The sequence below is a fragment of the Lepisosteus platostomus genome, chromosome 7 (assembly GCF_059453375.1).
Source record: "Lepisosteus platostomus isolate fLepPlt1 chromosome 7, fLepPlt1.hap1, whole genome shotgun sequence".
Lineage (NCBI taxonomy): Eukaryota > Metazoa > Chordata > Actinopteri > Semionotiformes > Lepisosteidae > Lepisosteus > Lepisosteus platostomus.
In genome coordinates, this window is record NC_142617.1 from 39,550,200 (window position 1) to 39,576,254 (window position 26,055).

Here is a 26,055-nt window from a genome sequence, read left to right on the forward strand (position 1 = left end):
GCGATTGCTCAAAATGCATTTTAAGAAAAATATCTTTCTTCTGAAAAATGTTTGAAACTAATGCTTTCCGAAAATGTCTAAATCAAAATACTGAAAAAAGCACATCATCTTTAATACGACTTACTTAAGTGCGATAAAACATTTTCAGCAACACAAAAAGGCGCATCTTTTCTCCAGACTGCTAATGGCATTGGTACAAAACAGTAGGAAAACATGTGTGAAAGTGTTGCATTAGTTCTCTAAAGCCCACGTTTTCATGAATATTTTAACTGAACAAAATATCACTCTTTTGAGTCGCAATTTTAAATAAAAAATATGCATTTATTATTGTGCAAAACAAGAATATACAAATACAGCATATGAAATAATATATATTTCTCTTTCGGTATAAAAATCTTCATCTGCATAGGTAACACGTGTACCGACGTGTGTCACAAAGGCCATGAAATCATGGCAACTCAACTCTTATGCACATTGCTGCACAGCAGCGACAGTTCGATAATAAAGTGGTCTTTGATTTGGGCTGAGCTGGGCGTATCTTATTTCTGTTCATTCAGGAAACATGAGCTAAAACTCTCATGGGGCTATCAGATACCCAAATCGACCTTTCAGTTCAGTCTTCATTGCAGTTCGGGGGAGGTCAGGAGGACTTGAAAGATTCAGCTTATGTAGTGCGTTTACATATTGTGCATCGCGGGCGGTATGGCAGTAGTAATGAAGTTCGTTGCTAACAGCGAGTCTTTAGGAGGCGTGCAACCGGTTGGCAGCGTTCCTCTGTCCGGTGATCACTTGCCGCTTGGGTTTCACCACTCGGTCGTTCTCCGAGGTGGCGATCTCTTCCATCTCCCGTCTCTCCTCTGCCTCCAGCGCCCGGCGTTCCCGTTCAGCCAGGCGCTGGATCTCTTCGTCCACGCCCGCGTCCGACGAGAACGGCTGGCACACCGTCTCCACCAGCCCGATCACCACCCCGAAGAAGGCCAGCACGCTGCCCACCAGGTACACCCTGACCATCTTCCGGCTGGGCTTCTGGCTCAGCATCTCTTTGGCAAAGGGAATCAGCTCTTGCATGGTCTCCATGAGGCGATGGCGCGGCTCACCTGCAGAAGCAGAGAAGAGGGGGAGATTTCATTAGACAAGCAGAGAAAGCAGAGTTTAAAAAGTGCCATGGCTTCTATACAACTGTATAGACAATTACTCGACGTGCACAATAAACACTGAGCTTCTTATAATATTCTAGAAGAATCAATGGGCACCAGGCTGCTGCACAGAGCGCGTTAAGTGCCAGGCATTTCTCCCACCATCGCCGTGAAAAAACATTCGTATTTGACTTCGGAGGTGGGAACAATCACTTTAAAAGCTCGTGGAAACGGCAGTACTCTCATTCAATGATTCAATGAAACCTACAAAGCTACAAGCCCAATATGACTGCCGTACTAAAAAATAAACGGAACATAACGAATCTTTCTCTGAACAGGCGATGCGAAAATTCTCACTTACCGAATCAGTTATTTTCTTGCTATAATTCCTGGATCCTTAAATGTCCTTCTCGTTTCTAGTATTATCGCTGGCAACGATGATGAATAAAACCGACGAGCTTCTCACATTTAAAGCGCTGGAGATCTCCGGCCACTCCCACTGAGTAGGCTGCTCTCAATTATTCATGAGTTGGGCGGTGTATGGACTGGCCATGCAATGTTCACGCAGTTTGCATGAGCCGGTTTCAGTGACATTTCGCACGACTGCTGGACACGGAGAGTTCAAGTTATCTCTTTCTGGTTGGACAGTGCATTGAAAACAGACCCCCCTCACTTTACCGCCACAGCCTCAGCCCCTGTTCCACAACAGCACCTTCTGCAAGATCTTCAACAGCAAGGGGCTGTATGCACACGTGTAGCTGCTCACGTACTCACTCCTCGGGAAAGCCTGGACGTAGAAAACAAAGGAATTCCCGAGCTGTTACGATGTTTTAAAATACATTTTAAAATAAGGAACATCGTTCTGAGTGTGTGTAATAATAAGTCTGTAATCATATTGTAAGTGCAGTGTTCGGATATTTATGTCAATTTCCAAACCATAAATTGTTAAACGCGGCCAAACAAAAAAAAAAGTATAGATCTGGAATCATTTGGCATGCATTACGCTTTCGGTGGTCAAAACATATTGATATTTGTCTTAATGGTTAATATGGTGGCCTACGATTTGTGGCAATACATTTTGTTTCAAATCGTGCAGCTACTGCGAAGTGGTGGAAACAGGCGCGTATCTCTCGCGTTATTCTAACTCGTGCTATAATAAACTGCTCCTTTACCTGTTTGTGCACTGTGAAATCATTGTGCAGTGTAATTCACACATCAATCAATAAACTGAATTAATTGGGAGCTTTCGCAGGCAAAGAGAGTCTTGTAACAATTTCTTGTCTCTAACCTTGTGCAGTCAAATGCTAGTTTGGAGCTGCGCCAGCGTGAGAGCAGTCAATGAACATTTTGTGTTTTTTTTTTTCATTTTTACCCCGAAAGCGTATGTGTTCCACCAAGATACAGATCAAGTGTTTTTGTGGGTTGATGTTCATCTACAGTCTCGTTACATTGTGTTTTCTGGTTATCATAGCGTCTTAAAGACAAATGGAGCAGGGATGCGTACGTTTCACAAAGAATGGAAAAAAGGGGGTAAAGAACAGTGTTTATCCGCGGTTATTACGTTTTCAGATGCTTGCGACCTGTTTCAAATCTAAGATCGTGTGAAAACACCAGTGAAGTGGGAATCCAGATGATGTAACCCCCACAGGTTTCTCTGATCGTACACAATAGCACACACACACACACATCTTACAGATTTGTTATTCTTGTGTTTCACAAAGAAAGAACTTCAGGCTATCAGGTTAGACGTAAAAGGATGCCCATCAGGTTTTCACCGGCGGCCTCTCCCGGGCTATTCCTCATTGTAATGCGCGTAAGGTCTCGGTTACTCCCTTATACAAAGTGCTGTTTAATTCCCCTGCTTGTACACAAGCCAGTGTAAACCGCTCTGTATCCTTCTTTCTTATTATAACGAAATATATGGCAACAGGTGTGCGCTCGTCTATTTATAGGCTAAAGGCTAGCCATTAACAGTAAAACAAGGTCTTCCCCAATCGTTGCTGCACGTACTCGGCTTACTAGTCTCAACCGTCTTTTTTTGGGGTTTATAAAGAAAAAAAGTCCAAACTGGTCATTTTAATAAGGAGTGACGTGTTCCCCAACCAGTTACACAGACGAAAGAGAAATTTAAGGAAATGAAGTGTTTCACTTAAGAAAGGCCACATTTTTATCTGTTCTTTAACTGTATAGCAACTCGTTACTTTGTACAAACATTATTTTTTTTGTTTGTTTTTGCTGCAATTACTGTGGTACAGCATGTAACATGCATAGCAGAAATTCCATTTAGTCTGTTAGTCTGTTTTTAAAAAAAAAAGTGAATCGCGGAGGACGTGGTCAGCCTGTTGCACCGCTAGTTCTGTACATCAAGTACCTCCCCCGAGCTTCCGCAGGACAGGAGCTTCCCGGCGAAACCCGAAGCCCGGTGACGTCACTCGGGCTTTAAACCCGGTGACTCCAGTTGTAAAGACGAGCCGTAAACAAACCCGACACCCTCGACAAGTGGCTCACCTTTCACCCAGTTCGCGTCAAAAAACGTCCCTATGGATTCTGGCTCATTGACGCAGCAAAACAAGACCGTAGTTTAAGTATACACGGGCGGGCAGTACCGCATGAGGCTGCACTTAAAACGTACAGCAGATGGAAACAACTGCTCTTTATTGGGCAGGACGTTTCTTATATTGTACCTGTGTAAACTCTCAGAGCAACCTTTTCCCCGTGTGATTCCTTGCGCAAATAAATGTTTCATGTGATCCATCTATTGGCCTTTCTTTTGCCGGTATTGTACATTTATAGTTTAGGATTTTCTTTTTCTTCAGGCACTGTACTTTTATTTGGGAAGAAGAAATATCTGAGTCATAAACAGACGTGGTACAAGACGTTTTCTGCCGTCAGGTGACAATTAATGGACGGTACGTTATGGTCTTTAGCACTGGAGTGTCCAACCTCATCACTTCACCACTGTTTGAATCCTGGCTGGAAAAACCCATACTCGATGACCACTGAACGCTTCTGGAAATAAATACACAATATATCCGGATGGTCTGTTTTATATCAAGGAAAAGATCAGTCACCACTCTGGGATTTGGTCTGCTGTGCAGACATTACAACATTTAATTCTTCGCTAATGATCAGTGTTGAAACAATGATAGGGATGGGAGACCAAGAATTATACTCTGTTCAGAAGTTTATTACTATGATGTTAGATTCATTCTATAATATAATTCAAAGTATAGGGGCTGGCTATCTTGATTTAAGTAAGAAACCTTAAGATCCAAAATAACGTATGCTATGATACAATAGGATCCAGGTAACAAATTAGAACGATCTTCTAATCCAGGTCCTTTAATGATCGGTTGGGGGGTTCTGTTCTTGTAGAGGTTCAAAATCCAGCATCACTCTCTATACCACAAGCACCATACAAGACAGGTGTCTGCAGGATAAGTAATTCCCACTTTGCACATAGTGTGGGTCTGCTCACGAAAGATCTATTTAGATAATAAGTCAAAAACATTTATTTCACTGTTGTTACGATTATCTTATTTCAAATGTGCCATAGAGGCTTGCTTATTTTTATTACCACAGTTTTATAGTTTGGGCAGATTGCTTTGGGGTTAAATTCTAAGAGCTTAGTAGAGACAATTTAAAATATTAACAAAACTGCCAGGAGACCTAGATGTAAACTGGCTGGCACAGCAATTATCTCTGCTGCCTCACATCTTTGGGGTATGTGGTTGGTTACAAAACTGGGGTGTATTCTGTGTCCTCTAAAATTTGGGCTCTCGAATGTGTCCCTGTGTGTGGACATGTGCCCTGTTATCGACTGGCACCCGAGCTTGCACCCTGTGCTTCAAGGACGCTTGTCAGAAAGAAGCAGTTTTCTTCTAATGGCTGGAATATACAGTATGTTAATACTGCTGTAGAGCTTGTGTATGACCTCATGTGTACCAACATGTCTAGCAATTAGCCATTTGTACAAAATGCTTTAAAAATCAACTTGGACTCTGAATAAAATAAAAGGGAGCTACCCTGCTAAATCTTGAAGATACCCTTCATGATAAAGATTTCTTAAGGTTTGAGGGACCTACTGTACTTAAACAAGGTTTGAGGGAACTATTCAAGCCTCCCATTTTTATGGCTTTCTCTAATTGAAGAAGAGGCGAAGCTCATGCTCAAGGTGTCCCAGAGCTGGTTTCCGCCAGTCTCAAATCCAGCCTGATCCCACATGGGAAATGTGGCTTCATCATTCAAACCACCCAAAGAGTCAGCCAGTTCATCTGTCCTACCAGCCCATCTGCTCCCTGTTCCATTCACCCCAGCACAAGTCCTTGGCTTGATTACTCATAAACACACTGCAAAACGAGATGCAACTGAGTGCAATAATCAATTACCTCTGTATGGAGAAGCTGATACACTGTGCTCCTCTCTGTTTGGCTCATGTGTTGCATGCTGGCAATCAGTCTTTCGAGAGGGGTCACGTGTCAGCAGTGATTAAGGAGGACAGCTGGGCAAACCCATTGACCTAGGTTTTATATTGCACCAACTGCATGATGAGATCTGAATCTGCAGCATCAAGTCAAAGACCAAGGCATCGTCCTTCAGTAGTGAAGTAGTAAATTAGATAGCCTTTAGAAAACTGACAGTATTTAACAAGAAAGATGAATATTGTTTTTGTACTAAACACCAGCTGGGAATCTTTTCACCATCTCTACAAGGTCTGAGGGTTTACAGCTTGCCAACGTAAGAGTTGTCCTTGATGCTAGCCAATTCAGCATGATGAAAAGAATGGACAATTCGGTTGACTGTTCTTTGTCTCTGATCACAGTCACACATAGTAAGAACAGAGGAGTAAACACCTCTAGGCATCAAGAAAAACCAAGTGACCTATCATTGCTTTGTCTCTAGTCATGGATATATCCTAGGACTACACAATATGAATTCTAATCAATCAATGCAAAACCTTCCTTATGATTTGTTGATATGTGTAACTAGTTCAAGCTCAATGACTCTGCGCTACCTTGTGTTGCGTGAGATAAAGAGTGGTTGGCACTGACCCCATAACCACTTCAAGAAGAGATTGTCAGGTCAAGGTCATTACGTTGTGTTCTCCCAGCGTGTGCCAAATAAATCTGCAGCTGCTGTTCATCTCTGTCTGCCATGTGCTAAAGTTTACCACAAAAGAAGTATTAATATCAATAATGTCAAGAACCTAGGCACTGTTCTTAAAAGAGCTTTTCCTATCTACAACAGGCACCACAATTAAAACTGCATTAAGACATTACAGTCAGACCTAGAAAATTTGACATTATTTCTAAATTTGTCCTGTGTACCATAAAATGTCATGATATCTCATGTACAGTATACCAACATTCTGTGACATATAAGGGGTCACGTTTCGAATTGCCTTTTAAAGGTAGGGTGTTTATATAACACAGAAGCCCAAAATGAGTCAAAAAATGACCTGGAATTCTCCAGCACTTCATTAAGGTACACACACAAGTGTGGGCATTGCAAACAAACCAAAAGCAAACAGGATTGGCTGGCTCTGTCTTGTCAGAGCTCTAACTTCCTAGCATGTCCTGTCTGTGGCTGCACAACTAGGCTACTTACCAGCATATATAGATTTGCTGCCCTGTGTTTTGAACAAGCACAGTAGCTTATCTGGACAGAGCAGCATGGAAACGAATTGAGCTGCTTCTTTCCAGTTTTCACAAACCTCATCTGGCCAGATGAACTGGAGTCTGTACAACTCTTTGCAGACACAGAATTTCCAGGTGCAGAATAAAAGATCCTGCTTTTGATGTTCAAATTGGAATTTTGTTCAGTGCCAGCTCTTATTTGGATCAATTGCCTGCTGCTTTATTCCAACTCACTTAAAGTTGTGTTTCTTATGTGGTTGTTTCAAATTACACAGTTAGCGTTTGCCTTAATTCGAACAATTGAGTAGGACATCATATGTTCATTCATCAGCTCAATTTTTATGGTGAGGGTCACGGCCGTGATGATACAGTGCACTTTATTAATGTAATTATTTGTTTGCAGTGCTACGAACCCTGGGGTTTTATCCAAGTTAGAAAAATATTAATAGTCTCTTAATGAATTAGTTTGGACATTCTTCGTTTGTAGAGGAGGGCACCTTAGTTTCTAAAACATATAAAATGATGGGATAACGAATTCATTAGAAAAAAAAGTTAAATAAACTGTGAATAATTAAGATTAACCCCAGGATGCAGTTAGTGATTCAGCCTAAGACATGTGAGTAAGAAAATTCCCGTGTTGTAGTGGGAAAGTCCCCAGATCAAGGAAATTAAGCAAAGAAATAAGGGAGGACTTTGAGACAATGAAGCTTTTATAATAAAAACACTTGGACATTCCCTGCATATGACCATGTTAACATTAAGACACCACTGAGAGCCCATAAAGCAGCAGCAGAGCCAATCATTTTATTGACAGCAATCAGATGATTTTCAGTGCCTGATTTCTTGATGTGGTTCAGTTTTTCCCAGCAGTGTTTTTGTGGTGCAGTCCTATATAGTCCTTTCAAGCTTTCTATATCTTACAATAGTCCAGGTTTGTTTATTTAGTGACATGCTGTGTTGATGTTTGTGCATAAAGCTATTCAACACAATAAATCTCAATTTCCTTCCTCCCTCTACTTTCGAAACATATTTTTATGCAGACAAAGCTGTACAGGCAGCCATGATAAATTCTGTAGGCCTGGTTTTCCTCTTGGGTATACTGCTGGCAAATCATATGTAATATCTTCTTTACTTGAGCTACGTTTGCCCACAGGGAACATACTGGAAAGATTAATGTTTTTTATTAATGTCTGGCCCCTTCCCAAAGACGACTGTGTCCTTGTGGAGTTCAAACAGTGTTCTTTTTTTTTGCCTTTCCTGCAGTGTGGGTGAAAGACACCGTGAGAGTCGGCTCGCTGCAACGTGAACACCTTCTTGTGCACATTGGACAGAATGAGGTGAGGGTGCCTGGCCTTTCTGTACTGCAAGGCAGCTGCAATCATGCTGATAACACGGCCCTTTATTATGTGAAATGCCTGCTGTGTGCTGCCTGTGTTTACAAAGCGGAGAACTCATTGGCTTTTCAGTAAGTGCAGATAGCCTTCCATTGCCAGTAATACCTAATAAACAGACCACAGATCTTTGATTAAGCCTGTGCTTGGAAATGTAGCATAAAAGATATAGTGATCCTGTATGCAGAACAAAGTAACACACTTTGTTTTTCAAGTCCCTGATGCAGTGCAGTGTAAGACAGTGTTGGAAGGATGCTGCAGTTAAGAAATTGACTACAATTATTTTGAAATACAGATTCCAGCTACAATGCTATTCATTGTCTTGCAGTTGAAATAGTGGTTTGTCTTCATCACATGTAAAGGTGCACAAGTACAATCCAGGTACACAGAGAGTGGAAGATGGAGTTACTCAGTGCTGCATGAAATCCTAAAGGTTCCAATGAAAACTAAGAGCTGGCCATCATGAATGAAGCCTCAAAGTAATGTAAAAAAAAATCTGTTGTGCTTCTTCACATTACTTTTCAGAGTGCAAGAATGGTACCAGGTTATTTACAACATGGAATCAGCTGAGAGCTGTAATGATTTGAGAATATGATGAATGCTACAAACAGGAGGCTGTCTAGCCAATGTTACAAGCTCAGCTGCTTGTAGCTTATTGTTCTGAGGATCTCAACCAGCACTTTCAAGATGGATTCCACAGAATCTGCTTCAACTGTATGGCTGGCTTTCCTGTCCCAAACACCCTCCACCCTTTACATAAAGACTTCTTTCATTACTAGATATCAAGTTGTTATATTTTCCCTTTCATTTGCCCTAAATACTTAAGAAAATCAGTAGATAACTCAAAAGAAAGTAGATGGTCTCAGAAACAGGGGAAGATAGGAGGCTGAGCATCTGAAAGCAGCTGGATTGTTTTTCCCTGTTTTTCTCCAGATAACTGCAGTGTGCAATGTGCAGTCAGCCTGTGAGGCTTATCAAGTGTACACAGTGTATTTCACACATTACAGAATCGAGGTGTGCCGGAGGATATGAGCAGTAAAACTCCCCACCTCGCTTCCTCTTTCCCAGTGTAAACAGCCTCTCCCCCTGGGGAAACGCACAGCGCCCTGCCGTGTCAGAATGAGGCTTTGATACGGCGCTGATGCGGTGGATGAAAAAGAGGCTACTGTCGCCCTGGCAACCTTCAGGCACCTCCTGACAGGCCAAGTCTGGGCCTGCTGCGCCTGTCTGGCAGTGAGGTGGAGGTGAGTCAGGAACTGCACACGGTTTATCAGTTGGACTTGGCAAGCTAGCATAGAAAACTCCTTATCCCCAGGCGGCGTTTATTAGACACGCTGATGAGCAATCCTGAGGGAATGTTAGTACCTGGCTCATCCTCTTATTATTGATTTTTTAAATAAATGGATACAAAAGGCATTGTTTTTCAAAGCAATTCAGAATTATTGGTTGTGTATATCACCTATAGCAACCTATAATCAGCGATTTATAATCAAAAGGTTTCTGTGTTTCAAAGATAACATTTTCATATGATCTCTTCCCTTTGGATAAACGGCAAGGCACTGTGTACACAGTGAGTTAATATAGGGAGGATACACCGACACTGTTTGAGTTTGTTGTGCCTGCCCAACTATAGGTACATCCATCCAAATTCACTTTGCAGGTCTCACTTTACATCCCTAAAGAGAAGGAATTCTAAAGCAATACTTTTATTCCTGTCCAATTATAACTATGCTGATTTTTGTAGCTTCAACCACTGTTCTTTTCTTCTGGGTTATGGAGGGTGTGGCCCTTCAAGACGAGGGTCAGTGAATAAACCTAAATAACACTGTTACTCATTTTATAAGTCCCAGTTTCATTTTGGTTGAATTTTTTGATGAATGTGGCACAAGTCTGTAGTCTCACTTTTGAGACAGTTCTCCACGGTTCATTTGAAAAGAAAACGAAATAGCTTGGTGGAATTGCAGCAATCAGCTCAAAAGACACAGGCCAAGACAAGGCAGCTGAGATAGGCTTGAAAACTCTTCCCTCCTGGCAGGCCTCCGGGGACCTGATTGTGCTTAGCTGTGATGATAATGAAGTGTTCGCAGTGTTGACGCTGCAACCTACAGGTCTGAACTGGGTCTGGAGTGTGACTGCGTTAGCAGCGCCAGGGTGTGTCTGGCCACAAGAACGCTGGGAGGTGTGAACAGCTTGGTTAAGCAGAAACAAGCAGTTTAAATATCCTTTGTCTTCATGGAATTTTAGGGTTTAATATTAAAGCATGCTACCTGCCTTACATACTCTAGGGATTTGTCTGGTCACATTCAGGTGTTCTGTAAGCATTCAGCGAATGAGCTATCCTTTACCTTAAAGACGACTACAAAAGCACAGATAACACTGCTCTCCCCTTTTTTTCTCCTGCTTTGGAGATGAGTCCTGGACCTTTTTAGGTCTTCCTTATCGCGCTGGGCAGGGTGTGGCTGCTGGAAGGAAGGGTGGGTCTGTCTGCGCTGGGTTCTGACACACTCCTGTATCACTGTGCCTGGCTTAGGTGAGGCTGGTCTTAAATACAGACAGGAGGTGGAGAGGAGCACTATACTTGAGAAGCTCACAGGATACTGCTGACAAGTACTGCAGGAACTAAAACACTTGGAGCTGGTAAGTGCTTTGTATCTGCTTATAGGTGTCTGAATACCTAGGCTGTATGTATGGATCTGTCTTCTGCCTCTGTTTTTTACAGTAGGTCCAGTTTTGCAATCACTGTAAACAAATGTAAACACTTATTTTGGGACATTTTTACTGAAACTCACACCTTAGTCTAACCAAGAGTCTTTTTTTTCTTATCCCAGATTTTGTCCCCTAGGTTTATATAAGAATTTGATAGATAGATAATACTTTATTAATCCCGTAGGGATTACTGGTTTTCAGTAAGGTTAGCCTGTACAAATTGTACTTTTCCATCTTTAAATTATTAAAAAATGGAGATGCAGTACAAGCAAAACATGTGACTTTAACTGTACTAACGATTTAATTACTTTAATTACAGGTGTTGGTTAAGAATAAAAATAAAGATGTGGATTCTACTCCATGTAGTAGGTAAGTGATTTCTTTTATAATCCTCCAAATTTTACTATCATCTGGGAATTCAGATCTGACGTTTGTAGCTAATTTGCTATTGTAGATAAAGTCAGCGAAGAGCAGTCTATATAGACTCGTGCAAATCAGATACTAGATTAATAGTAACATGATGGATGGAATGAGCATCACATATACATGTAACCTGTCTTTGATTATGAGTGTGAAATAAGTACAGTTCCAATCATAAGAACATTCAGGAAACCTAGCTAGTTTGGTAGTCAGTACAGTTGGTAATCAATCTCAGGGTCTCATTCAGCATTTCTTAAAAGAAACCTGGCTATAGGCTTCAACCACATAACTGGGAAGCTTTTTCCAGGCTCCCACAACACTTTGTGTGAAGATGTGCATTCTGTTCTCAGTTTTAAACGTTTGCCAAATAGTCACAACTGTTAGCCTGTGATGGAATTACCAGACCTAACCTGATACATTAATATTCTCTGCTTATTAAACATAGCATGTTTATGACCAGCGGCTTTCAGTCTTGACCTTCAACTGTTTAACTGAACTAATTATTTGGCAGACTAGAACCATTTGTTCCCCGCACTTAAAAAACACAGAATTTTAAAGCTCCTTATGAAATTTAATACAGCACTTAAAATAAAACTGAAAATAATTCCTAAAGTTCTGATGAGTAAAGTATTAGATAAGTTTGATTTTCGAGCAAATATTCAAGAGTACCGCTGGAAAAAAACCAACAGACACTGTTTATAAGCGCAGACTTTTAACCGATATGTCCTGGCTAAATTCCACTCTAGTCTTGCTCAATTTAGCCTGCTTACAGTTCCCCATTAACTCAACTGGTGAAGCACTTTCTCCCTTCTAAACCTGACTCTCTGTGGAGAGGGCCTCCCGGTGCGAAACGGTGGCTGTGTGTTGTCCAACTCAGGTGGGTGGATGAAGTGGGTCCCCCTCCTCTCTGGGAAGCAAAGGGTGTCCTTTGGATTGGGTGGTTAATGCATATCTGACCGTAGAGAAATGCAGTAGTGGAGATGTTAAGGAATTCATGTATTACCCCTGCTTGACCACTGATATGCCTCTTTATGCCTCAGCGCTGTCTGCCCTGGCTCTGGCCCAGCAAGACTGCTCTCAGGGTGCCTGTTACCCCTCCACGGGAGACCTGCTCATCGGCAGAGCCACTCAGCTGAAAGCCTCCTCCACCTGCGGAATGACTGGAATTGAGGTGTTCTGCACACCTCTGGGGCAGGTAAGGACCTGCTCTCATCCTTTTCACTCATCCATTAATATGGAGCAGCCACCTGTGCTTTGTGTCCTCAGTGGCTCAAGATTCCTACACTTCTCCATCTCCCACGAGTGTCTGTGTTCCTGCGTACTGTTTATTATAAAAGAGGCCAATCTTATTTGCCATTTGTTCGTCGTAAACTGACCTACAATTCTGTAACGACAAGGCAAAAGGCATAAGTGTTAGAGGATACTGGCTGGACAGAGCGGAGTGCTCTTTGTGCAGAGTGCAGGGGGGTTGTCTGCTTTGGGAAATTGTCTGGATATGATGCCCGGTGCACATCAGGGGCCAAGTGTCGCAATTCTGGCTTTCCCGGCACTGTGGTGGAAAGGCACAGGAGTGTGTGGAGGAGGGAGGGAAAGAAAGACAGAAAAAGACAAAAAGCACCAGACGAATATCACCAAGCTCAGCAGAGAAAATGTGGTAACAGATCCAGAAACCTGGAACATTTTCACCTCAAATTATATATCTTTAATTCGGCACCCACAATAGGCTCTTTTATTGGGGTGTCTGGAAAGATTTCTAATCTTTATATCAAGCAAGCAGTATGAATTCACATGATATCAGAAGGCTACTTATTCCCAGTAAGGGTCAAAGCAACTCACAGCCTATGTCAGAAGCACAGGATTCAGGATAGGACAAGACTCTAGACAGGACACCAATCCACTGCAGGGAACACAGACTCAAGCGTACGGATGTAATTTAGAGATAACAAATAACTAATTAATGAATTTGCCATGGCAGAAGACTCTCTAAGCCACTGAAGAGATAGGCTGATCCAATACAGCACTGTATCCCATCACGTCCTCTTGCAATGGTTTCTCCTTAAAAACGGATTCATGATAACGTCCTATAATGTAAAGTTAGGGTTTGGAGAATACTGTCTTTCCCTGCCCCCGACACTTTCCTTCTTCACACGTTTATCTGCTTTGAAAGAACCGGTTTTTCTCCTGCTGGTAAAGTTTCACAGCTGGAGACAGCATTATTAACACAGATATGTTTTTGCACTTTCCTGTATATACTTATGTTTAGTGCTGTTCAGTCATTATTAGTTGTTAGCATTAATTCTATGAACAAGGGCCAAAATATTAGGAATATACACTAAATAGCATGTTAAGTCTCTGTGAGCTTTAAGAACAGTTTAAGTAGGCCCATGGCCCATGGCCCATATATTCCACAAAGCTCTGACATATGTACAGCCCAATATAATTGTAGCAGGTTGGTTTTCAGATTTGGTTTTGGCGAGATCAGTGATGTATGGAACTGACCTACATATTCCACCTTTTCTGTCCAGGATTGAGATCTAGCCAAGGAAGTTAATGGTTAGCCTCATGCTGAAATTTGCCTATTGCCCAGCCCTGACTGGCAGATATAAACATTTGGGCTACTGAGAACATATTCCCTAACCACAAGCAATTTCTGCCTTTTCAAATGTCATGAAAAACTGATCTGCCAGAGCCTGTGTTAAGTGGTTAGAGGAAGGGTGGGTTTCCTTAACACTTCATATTCTCTCCTGTGCCAACAGGCATCAGAAAGTTGTTTTGACACCAAGACACCTATAAAGTCATTACCAGGGAGGGCTGTATTAATTCTGCACTCTCCTTTTATGGACTTGAAAGGCTTTGCAGATACATGCAAACTGTGGATAAGCCTGAACTGGTGATTTTTAAGACCTACTCTGCCTCTTACTTTGATTTTATATTGAGGCAATAAAACCACAACACAGAGGCAACAGGAAATCAACCCCCAAGAAAAGAGATTCATTAACATGTATTATTGTCTTTGATATTAGGTGTAACATAATAAAGGTTACGGACAAGAGGAGAAAATTTGGCCCATCTAGTCCATTTGATAGTTAAATAAACCAAGTTTTTCATCCAATCAGAGTTTCAGCTTGACTCATGGATGGGTAGCTTCTTCCACAACTCCACAACCCTGTGTAAAGAAGTGCCTACACTTCATGGATTTCATTTCACTGCCATGTAGCATTCAAACATAAAAACTAATCTAAAAACATCAATACAAAAGAAGAAAAGTCAAGAAATTGTCACCAATTTCTCAACAATGATCTCTACAATGAATCTCAACTCAACAAAGAATTTGTTTTATTTACAGCAACTGTCTGTGTCCAGTAAAGAATTTACCCACATAACTTCATATAACCTTACTTGAAAGGACATGCAGCATTCTTGTTAGTCACCATCATCAGAATCCAAATCAGATTCTACTTCATTGTCCACATACAATTGGAATTTCCCTTTGGCCTCACTGAGGCGACAATAAAAACAGTATATATACAGAGAACATAAAACATTCAGTGAATGTTACAGATGTATGCAATCAATATAAATAAAAATACCATTATTATACAAAAACATAAGATTCGAGTGGGAACTGGGTGCTGTCAATGCAATTCTGTAAAGGGGCTCTTACATCACAGTTTAAGGGAATAAAGGCACTCAGAATGAATAACTTCTTTAAAATGTTGTTTGGAACCTTTGGTGTTCTGAAATGCTGTCCAGATCACACCTTTTTAAACTTGGAGTGTAGTGGATGTGAGACATCGTTTTCTATTAACACTGCCTTCCTGTAAATACTCCTAGTATAGATGTGGCTCAGTTGGTTCTGTAATTTTGTTTGCAATCCTTTAGAACTTAACTCTACCCCTGACATTAAGATTCCCACTGCAAGTGGAGATGTTAGAATAAAGGACACTCTCTTCCAGACTTGTGCAGGCCAGCTCTAGGGTGTGTTTGCTTATATCAAAGCTTCCCAGCCTTCCCAGGAGAAATAATCTCTGCATAGTTGTTTTTTTTAATAAACCTGTGTAGTTTGAGACGTTTAGTGTCCTATCAATGTATCCAGATATTTAAAACAAGGAACAATATCAATCTAAATATTTACTGAAATAGGCTCTGGCCATCTCAGCAATATCTGTAAATATATTGTGCTTGATAATTGATCTGACTTGCAGAATCTTGCCTGTCGTGGGCTACTTAGTGTTCTAGTTTCTAACCCTGGTTCACATTAGGATGATCACTCCAGTTCTTTCTTACCTAGGATATATGTTGAGAAATGCTGTAGTTACGTAAAGTCAGACTCCACACTGGGGCATTCTCTATTCTCAGAAGAGTATACAGTATTGGTCTGGTTTTCCATATAAAACACTTCCAGTATGTATGAAGAGTTTCAGGGAGTGCTTTTGAGTGATGAATGGTTTATCTGCTACTGAGGTTCAGAAGGCACCCCTGTGAGCAAAGCTATAGTGCCCTTACTTATTGAAATGAAAATCTTCAACATATATTTTTTAATTATATCACTGCTTGCAGAAAACACCAAACTATTGGGACACTGCTTAATAGTAGGACAATGACACCGTTCTCGATTGAACAGCTAGTCAGAGATGCTCTTCATCTTTGGCTCCAAATGTATAACTAACACAGACATAGGTCATTTAGCTTCATAAAGTGATATTAAGGAAGTGTGTCAATAGCACCTGATTGGAGCTTTGAAAATCATACTCTATTGTACTTTGTTTCAAAAAACTTAAGTACAGTCCTTTAACTGGAATAAATGAGCTCTTCGAAGACATTTAATAGACACAGTGGTAACGAGCACATCTTCTTTTTGCATACTTGAGGTTTTGTTTTTCATGGAACCATCTTAAAAATGCAAAACAAACTGAAAAGAAATAAAAAAATCAAGTGCCTGGTAAACCACACAGCCAGACAGACCCAGACAGACTGGCAAACAATCTACTGTATAGAAGCAGACAGAGATGGTTGTAACACAAATCCTCTCGAGCGCTTAGCTAGAGCACTGTGGGACGAAGAGAGGGGTAACTAACTTTAAACTCCTGGGACAGGTGCCAGCCACACAAATATCAAATATTGGTGGACAGATATTGAGGGCATGGGAGGCTTAAGTAATCTATTGCAAAAGAAAGGACTCCAACCTTTGGAAAAGTGACTTAGGGGACTTAGCCAGCTGAAGTTCATGCAATGTAATGGTCACTTCTCTCACCAGATTGACAGCTGTGTGTGGGATACAATATATGGTATTGCATCAAAAATTCCATTTATCGTTTTTCTCTTCCACATAAATTTCACTTTTCCCGAGTAATTTCCCAGACCCAGAATTTTGCGTGTCTCCTGCAAAATCAGTTGAAGGAGGTATGTATCGGAAATGCTGCTGCTTTGGCTTCGAAATAAATTTTCTGTGAGATATTTCACCGATTTCGTGGTGATTCTGGGGAAACTTTGACAGCCACTGAACTCCCCAACAAACTAAAACCAAACAGTAAGGACAGCAGAGGGAATAAGGTCTGATGAGAGATGATGAAGGAGGCTCTTAGACCAGGGTCCCCATTCTGCTGGCCCTCAGGGTCTCTTTATAGCACCAGCACCTGGAAGAGCTGGAAGAACCTGTGAAATATGTCCAATTAACTCAATAATGAACCGAACAGGTCAATAAGAGCCCAGTTAGACTGAAAACCTGCAGACACACCAGTTATCCAGGACATGGATTGTAATCCTCCTTCCTTACAGAGAGCTAACTGTGGAAAATCCCGGCATCATCACGGTACAGTGCACAACAAAGTGCAGTCACCTGGAGGGAAGCACTCTTAAACTATACAAGTCTGTGTAGAGAAAGACGTTAGGCAAAATGCATTGCAGCAAATGTATTGTTTTAAAAGACGCTTCAGAAATAACCCTGTCTGTGCAGGACACTGGAATGCTGCTCAGAACTAACTGACCTGCTGCAGATAACTGGGACTCTGGGCTGACTAGGAATGGGCAGCAAATGCAGACAGTAGCGCCTCTGTGTCTGTCCGCTGTGTTGCCAAGTCCCACTGCAGTAATGCTGGACTGCTATTGGCAGAAAGTGACCATCTTCTCAGCACGAAATTGTCCAGGGAGAGCGTCCCACATTGTCTGCTGCCCGACCAATCCCCGAGCACTTAGAGGGAGGCTCGTCCCTCTTCCTACTGGGATTTAGAAAAGCCCTTAACGAGCAAAAGGCGTCGCCCCTGCAAGCTAAGGCTCATCATGAAAGCTAATGATTTCAGGCGAGGGTTTGTTTCCAGACCATTCTTTTTCTTTCTGAAAACTCTATCACTGTCAAGCCAACGTCTGGTTCTTTCTAGAGAGTTCTTCAATGCCTACATAAGAGTCTGTATCCTCTTTCAGACAACAGTGATTGTATACTGAAATATTTATTATTATTTATTCCAAATAAAGGACAAAGAAATCAGGAATCCCCAACTTATTCCACCTTGTGGCATTTTGTAGAAAGAAGTACCTTGGCAATACCTTGACAGTCACAGGCAGACTCAAACTGGTGAGATCTGTTCACTCCACACACACTGTGCCACTCGGTCACTCCTGACACACAACCTGAAGGCCCTCAGGTGAATAAGTAGCACTGGATTGAACATTTTCTCTGTTTTGTACTCAATTACCAGGAGGGTGAAACATTAAAACAAACAGGTGACAAGATGAGACTTTTAAGTCAGTTTGCTGAAATCTATTGGCATCTTGACATCACCGTGAGGTCAGTCGTCCTCTGATACAGCTGGCTTTAATTATCCTATTCTGTGCCAGAGATGCTTTTTCATGTCACTCAGTGAAATGCACATGAAGTGTTGAAAGGTTCTATCATTTCTGGGCCTGGTGTTTCGACAGCTCTGGCACTGGCTATGTCATTTCAGTTCAAGGTCGAGAACCGGCGGAGTCTGGCCAGGAGTGCTTATTTTGAGAAGGAGGCACCTCTCCAAGGCAGTGCTTTTTCAGCACGTCTCCTCTCTCACCTTTGTTTCTACTCTGGCAACCACTTGTGTGATTCTTAGCCAGAAAAAAGGGAACAGCAGGAAAATGGCAGTAAGAAAAAGAGTGCAAAAGGGAAACACCTTGGGAGAAGTGTTGTGGCACAGACAGTTTTCTTGCGGCACAGATCTGCCAGTCATGTCCCTCCACACTGCTAGGACACTGCTCTGAAGTGAAATCTGGTTCTGAAGCCCTTTTCAGGTCCCATTTCCCTGGTTCTTCCTGGTTTTCGGAATGTGATTCATCCCTGTGTTGTCTCTGTGATTTATCACTGAATTTCTTGCAAGGACACTTTATCCAAGCACAGCCCGATCAGCTACATTATTATTTTCTGCATTAGAAACACACTTTGTCCGTCTCTATTTAATCATTTGCTGTCCCCAATGCAAATGTAAGCTGCATGGAAAAAAAAAATATTTTTCAAACAGCGTGATTTTAGGTCCTTCTTTACACTGCACAATATGCACGGTTGAAATTATTTTTCTTCCCGAGTCAGCTGTAACCCCTGGGCTTTAAAAGACAACCCTGGAGAAGTAAAAGAATCATTTTGGTAAAAAGTTATTTTATAATACTGACGGATCAACTGTTGGATACTTCCAAATCACTGTTCAAGGGGAATGCGATCAGTAAACAGAAAACTGCCCTCACAGCAGGTATTAATAGAAACTTGGCATGGTTATATTATGTGGCCTATGCCAGGCCTGAAAATGTGCCGATAAGGGGTGTACGTGCAACCTTACAACATGCTTAACATGGGAGCTGGTCAGGTGGTACTGTCAGTTCACAATCCTTTCTTGTTGTCCTCACAGCACGCGTATCCCTGTGAGGACAGGGATCGATTCACTTTAATAGACTTTGTCTGTTTTTTTTACTTGGTGTGCAAATTAAGTTCCAAGTGAATTCAAAATCAAGAACTGACAAAAAAAAACAATGCAGCATACTAAGCAAAAGCAACCCAGATTTATAGATTTCAGGTAAGGTATATATAGGTCTCCACCAGCTTTGTCAGTGTTGGAGGTTGTCAAGTGAATGAAAGCCTGGGTCGTTCTGTGACTATACATGTGCAGCCTTCAGGGCAAAGATGCGGCACGCTTCTTCAGAACATAGTGCGAAACTGGAACCAAAGGACACGTGGAAACTATGGGGAAGCACATGTTTAACTAAATGGTAGTGGGAGCGTGGAACTAGCTACCCAGCCATGCTGTTGAAACAGAAACCCTGGCTTCCTTCCTGGCTTCAAGAAACGGCTGGATGGGATCCTTAGCTGCTACCAAACTCAATCTTTCTTATATTCTTGTGAAACCGCCACCTTCAAGGATTTCCATTCTTCTTTAATTTAAATTTTTATTCGATCCATTTCTTTTTTTATTTAGAAAGACAGCAGTACCAGCCTGCCAGTTGTGTAGGAAGCAGTTTTAACCACCAGCTTTGTAGTTGCCACAGCAACAGAAGCAGCAGGAGTGTGGCTAAGGCCCTGCCATCTGCCTCTGCTGACGCCGAGTTTGTACTTTTTATACTGTAAGGAAAGACATCTTGCCTATTACACCGCAATTTCTTTAAAATTCCGAATCTCCTGATGCCAAGTACAGTGCCTTGCGAAAGTATTCGGCCCCCTTGAACTTTTCAACCTTTTGCCACATTTCAGGCTTCAAACATAAAGATATAAATTTTTTATTTTATGTGAAGAATCACCAACAAGTGGGACACAATTGTGAAGTGGAACGAAATCTATTGGATTTTTGAAACTTTTTTAACTAATAAAAAAATGAAAAGTGGGGCGTGCAAAATTATTCGGCCCCCTTGCGTTAATACTTTGTAGAGCCACCTTTTGCTGCGATTACAGCTGCAAGTCGCTTGGGGTATGTCTCTATCAGTTTTGCACATCGAGAGACTGAAATTCTTGCCCATTCTTCCTTGCAAAACAGCTCGAGCTCAGTGAGGTTGGATGGAGAGCGTTTGTGAACAGCAGTTTTCAGCTCTTTCCACAGATTCTCGATTGGATTCAGGTCTGGACTTTGACTTGGCCATTCAAACACCTGGATACGTTTATTTGTGAACCATTCCTTTGTAGATTTTGCTGTATGTTTGGGATCATTGTCTTGTTGGATCATTGTCTTTTGCAGACTCCAACAGGTTTTCATCCAGAATGGTCCTGTATTTGGCTGCATCCATCTTCCCCTCAATTTTAACCATCTTCCCTGTCCCTGCTGAAGAAAAGCAGGCCCAAACCATGATGCTGCCACCACCATGTTTGACAGTGGGGATGGTGTGTTGAGGGTGATGAGCTGTGTTGCTTTTACGCCAAACATCGTTTTGCATTGTGGCCAAAAAGTTCGATTTTGGTTTCATCTGACCAGAGCACCTTCTTCCACATGTTTGGGGTGTCTCCCAGGTGGCTTGTGGCAAACTTTAGACGAGACTTTTTATGGATATCTTTGAGAAATGGCTTTCTTCTTGCCACTCTTCCATAAAGGCCAGATTTGTGCAGTGTAAGACTGATTGTTGTCCTATGGACAGACTCTCCCACCTCAGCTGTAGTTCTATGCAGTTCATCCAGAGTGATCATGGGCCTCTTGGCTGCATCTCTGATCAGTCTTCTCCTTGTCTGAGCTGAAAGTTTAGAGGGACGGCCAGGTCTTGGTAGATTTGCAGTGGTCTGATACTCCTTCCATTTCAAGATGATCGCTTGCACAGTGCTCCTTGGGATGTTTGAAGCTTGGGAAATCTTTTTGTATCCAAATCCGGCTTTAAACTTCTCCACAACAGTATTACGGACCTGCCTGGTGTGTTCCTTGGTCTTCATGATGCTCTCTGCGCTTTCAACAGAACCTTGAGACTATCACAGAGCAGGTGCATTTATACAGAGACTTGATTACACACAGGTGGATTCTATTTATCACCATCAGTCATTTAGGACAACATTGGATCATTCAGAGATCCTCGCTGAACTTCTGGAGTGAGTTTGCTGCACTGAAAGTAAAGGGGCCGAATAATTTTGCACGCCCCACTTTTCATTTTTTTATTAGTTAAAAAAGTTTCAAAAATCCAATAGATTTCGTTCCACTTCACAATTGTGTCCCACTTGTTGGTGATTCTTCACATAAAATAAAAAATTTATATCTTTATGTTTGAAGCCTGAAATGTGGCAAAAGGTTGAAAAGTTCAAGGGGGCCGAATACTTTCGCAAGGCACTGTACGTCTAGTGTTTACAATGGGAAGAGAATAGGGAGCTGAATACCATGGAAGCAACTAAATCAGAATGGAAAAATGAAAGGCAGACAGGAACTGTAATAAAAATGTTCATGGTCAGTGTGCCAAAACTTGTCTGTCCCACCATGTCCAATAATAGTAGGAACCGGGCTATGTATACAATCCACCATTAAATTAAACATCACTACAGAAGCCTCAAGACAGAGCAAATCTGATAAATAATAATCAATTGAAAACCTGTTTTATAACAATTAACTTATTTTCTTTGGTTTCCAGTGCTTCCATATTTAGAAATAATAGCCTAAACTTTTCAGCCCCAGCCCTCTGGAAACAGTAACCCAAGGCGGGAGTGGTGAAACTGTGGAATGTAGCAATGGACTGAGACGTGCACCCTTCCCCCCCTCACTGGCCACTGGACACTTTATTTTGGGCGACCTTTCCTCTAGTAACCTTTCACCCACTTAGCCAGAGTGCTCAGAGGGAAGGTACTGATGATTAGCAAGCATTCTGGATCGCCATGGAAACCGGGAGCAGCAGCAGAGCAGGAAGGAGTCTTAAAGGCAAGTCAGATTATCTACCACAGGCATGTTTAGAATAGCATTATCCTGTGATGTCACCTCACGGTCTTCAATACTAAACCAAAACCCTTGGAAAGGAATCTGAGGTTCTTCTTTTTCTAGAATTCATTAAGTTAACAACACTTTTGCCATCGACACAACATCCCCATGCGGGTGGGAGTCCCCTCAGACATTTTCGCCTTCTGGTGCAAAGGGTACCAACCTTCATGCATTTTGCTGTCCTTCGGTCAACAATTATGACACATAAGAAAGGTTACAAACGAGAGGAGACCATCCAGCCCATCTCATTGTTAGAGGCTAATTGATCTGAGGATCTAGTCCAGATGTTACTTGAATGTAACCAGTGTCTGTTAGAAAATCAGGAGTGGGATTTGAACCTGCACCTCCAGAAGAGACCACAAACTGACCACGGCCATTAGACCACCTAGATGTCTTGACGAGAATGAAAACTTGCTCCTTCCAATGTCTTGTATTCATTTCTATATTTGTATCCTCTACCAGATACCGATAAGCCAGCCCTGGTTATTACAGTTTAGAATGGGCTATATTTGTTCTTTTGTTTTAAGTAAATGGATACCATCTAGCCCTCACTGTAGCAAACAATTTGCTCAAGTTTTAGTTGGTGTATATGTTTGCTATATTTGAATAGGTAGACCTGGATGTTTCACTGTTTTAAAACGTGGCAATTACCTCTAGGAATCTATTAATTGAGCTCTGTACTGTGTACTTTAGTGTATTTAGTTTTCAAAACTTCTGCTATATTTTCCTTTTCCTATAATCAAAACAGAAGATCTTCAAATAAACCAACTTGGCAAATGTGGGCATCTTAACCAAATAGAAAGAAAAAAACCTATAATCATTGAACCCCTTCCTGGTTGTGTGACTATAGCAGCTTGTTTCTCTTTATCTGTAAAAAGCTTTACTTTCTCTAGTGCATACTCAGTGGCCTCCAGTCTGTAGCAATCCCATAGAAGTCGATACATGTTACACACTCACTCCATATGCTTGAATTCCTGCTCTGTGAACTTTGGACACTTGATTGATAGATGCTACAAAGGACCTTTGTCCTCGTAACCTTTCACCCAGTTGCCTCTGATTGGCTGAAGGTGAAATACAGACCTGCCCTCCCTCTCATGCCTTTAAGCTATTGTTAAGTGTCTTTTGTCCCCCTGAGTATTTACAAATGAAGGTGAACAATCACTACCTGAAAATCACACGTGATAATACAGAGAAATGAATGCCTCAAACATCTCTATTGATTCAGATAGTAGTTACTGTAAATGTTGTAGCGCTCTCTGGTTCACGTGGGTATGCGCCCTCGCCGCTGCCGCCTCAGGTCGGCCCCCCACCGCTGGGGACTCGAACACGGCCCTCCGCTGTCACTCAACAGAGACCCAGCCAGTTGAGCTAAAGGGAAATCTCCCGTCAGCCCTCCGGCTGCGGTTCCTGCTATTCACAGGGAAGGGCGGTGACGTCACCGCGCTGGTAAGCCGGCTCGCACAACCTGCAATGTCGACCATGTGCGTTACGTTGTCTTTCATTAATTGCCTAAAAAAACCTAAAAGATTGAGAATACAGGGTTACAGCTGGATACAGAAAGCACATCTGAAAAGAGCATTTTCATCCATGATCCAGTCCCAGGAATCTGCTAAAGCAGTGGACAAATTACAATGCATCTGATTGAAAAAGGCATTGAAAATCACTGCCATTAAACAAGGAAGAGAAAGAAAAAGAGCCTTTTGACATGTCAGCCAGGCAATGCATCAAACATTAAATGAAGCCAGATCTTTCCAGGAAATGTTGTAGTAATCGGGGTCCTATTCCAAAATCTTTGCGGTCAAGGCATGGTGATACTCCGGACGGGATGCCAGCCCATGGTAAATGGATGGGCCAAAAAATTCTAGAAGTATTGTTTTGTACTAGTTTTGGGTTATATTTTCAGTCTAAGAACATTGCTGTGTCTGTGTGTATTTGATAATATGGACATGTACTTCCCCTATTCTCCTCTTCCAAACCTTTTTCACATTTTTGTGAAAAGCCTCCACTCCTTGGTGAGAATCAGTGCAGAAAATACTATCATTTTGCTTCTTGCTTGAGGGGATCTATGGGGGGGGGGGGAGGGGTTGGCTGGAGGCATACAATAAGCTCTTGTCACTCTCAGACAGTGGTTTCATTTGGCAGGCAGTATAGCCAGGGGAAGGACAAGTCTTCGAAATGTCAGCTGTGTTGAAACAACAGCTGCTTTCTTCCCGGTCACCCAAGCCCTTTCCTCCAGATGGAGTAGGCCTTGCCCTATGGCCAGAGTGTACAGCCAAGACACCGTACTCTCCAATGACGGATCACTGGCAGCTAAGCCAATCGATAAAACAGGAAGCTCTCACAAGTGTGCAGAACGGAGAATTTCAGCTCAGTTAGTCATCGAACTTGACTCACCATCTTCCCGATCTCCTGACTTCTTATCAATAATAATTTATATTACTGAGTGAAAAGAAAGTGCCCCAGTCCTTCATGGGCAGTGCAACATCAGCACTAAGATATGGGCCTGTGATTTACTGAATTTGTTTGTCAGATTCTTGACAGAATTCACCCCTGGTTTCTTTTTGGGCTCTATTATATTATAGCACATCCTTTTACGGAAGTTGATCGACACGTCATTTGATAGCCAATAAATGTTTAAATCAATACTTATCTCAAACATATTACATCTTTACGCTGCAGAAACAGACGTGTTTCTCTTTATGGTACAACATCTTTTCAAGACTTATCTGGAAAAAGCCATTCTGGTGAATAGCATCAATAATTTGTTGTAAATGAGCACAAGGCTGTGTCTGGCCAGGTGAAGCAAACCTGGCCTACTTTTTTATCAGCTATACCTGCTAGCGAGTTTGCTGTGCTGAGAGGCCCTTACATAATGTGTACATGCTGGAAACCAACAGTCTACACATCTCTCATAAACTCCAACACATCACTCCTCCCACCTAAACAGCGCAGGCTATGTTTGCATTGGCTCCCGAGTTCAACATTAAAAGTTTAAAGGGCAGTATTGAGAGCTTTTGGCACCATGTCAATAGCTTGTTTTCTATTTCTGTGACACCTACTCCTACATTTCTATTTGTCAGGTTTGCAAAATTCAAAATTATTTTTGAATGCTGGAGAGCAGTCGTTTCTGGAGTGAAATGTGCAGGCTTGTCCACACAGCTGTACCAGTGCCTATTTCAGGTTAAAAATGCACCATTAGCTTGTTTTGCTGTGAATTGTGACATGTCTTTATCCCCTGTCTTTCCCAGTGGAAGATGAAGTGCTGCCCCTGTGACTCCAAGAACCCCTATGGCCAAAATGCCCATCAAATCCAGAATGTCGTGGCCCAGGCTGGGCCCAACAGGTGGTGGCAGTCCAGGAAAGGTGAGACAGCGATGGGCCCTGCAGCCAGGAACGGTCTAAACCAGGTCTTGGAGGGCTGGTGCATGTGTACATTTTCATTGCAGTTCAGCAATTAATGACCCAGACTGGCTCATTATTGGCTTTATTGGGCCAAATTAACACTTCTCTCACCTGGACAACTTGCAGACATACTAGGACTCCAGCACCTTTACTGACACACCTGTCACAGAACATCTGCACTTCTGCAAGCCTGCTTAATGCATTATTGACAGTGATGATTGTTGTTACAATGATGTTGATGAACCATGTTTTCTATTATTACAATCACACATTAAGCATCTCACTACAACGTAAGAGCAGAAGAAATGTTTAGAATATTCACTTGCATTCCTGTGGCCTTGTCGTCCAGATGTGAACCCCGTCTCTCTCCAGTTTGACACGGATAGCAAGTTCCTGCTGCACAACCTGGTTCTGGACTTCAAGGTAAAGCCACAGCACCCGCTCACTGCAGAGAGGGGCACTGTCACATGATTTCGAAGAT

At 42.0% G+C, this 26,055-nt stretch overlaps 2 protein-coding genes across 2 annotated transcripts in view; one reads left to right on the plus strand and one right to left on the minus strand.

The window, feature by feature from the left end:
• Positions 1 to 300: 300 nt before the first annotated feature.
• On the minus strand, positions 301 to 1,651 carry g0s2 (G0/G1 switch 2). The gene is made up of 2 exons (XM_088640224.1): positions 1,498 to 1,651; positions 301 to 1,097 (listed from the first exon to the last, which is right to left on the minus strand). Exon 2 carries the CDS (start codon positions 1,075 to 1,077, stop codon positions 742 to 744), a length of 336 nt encoding a protein of 111 aa, XP_088496350.1. The 5' UTR covers positions 1,078 to 1,097; positions 1,498 to 1,651; the 3' UTR covers positions 301 to 741.
• A 7,625-nt stretch (positions 1,652 to 9,276) lies between these two features.
• lamb3 (laminin subunit beta 3) overlaps positions 9,277 to 26,055 on the plus strand; it is a 31,881-nt gene continuing 15,102 nt past the window's right edge. Inside the window, exons 1-6 of the mRNA XM_088640225.1 lie at positions 9,277 to 9,407; positions 10,694 to 10,800; positions 11,189 to 11,238; positions 12,330 to 12,484; positions 25,421 to 25,535; positions 25,924 to 25,997. Coding sequence (XP_088496351.1) covers positions 11,214 to 11,238; positions 12,330 to 12,484; positions 25,421 to 25,535; positions 25,924 to 25,997 — 369 coding nt within the window. The 5' untranslated portion in view covers positions 9,277 to 9,407; positions 10,694 to 10,800; positions 11,189 to 11,213. The remainder of the gene's footprint in view (positions 9,408 to 10,693; positions 10,801 to 11,188; positions 11,239 to 12,329; positions 12,485 to 25,420; positions 25,536 to 25,923; positions 25,998 to 26,055) is intronic.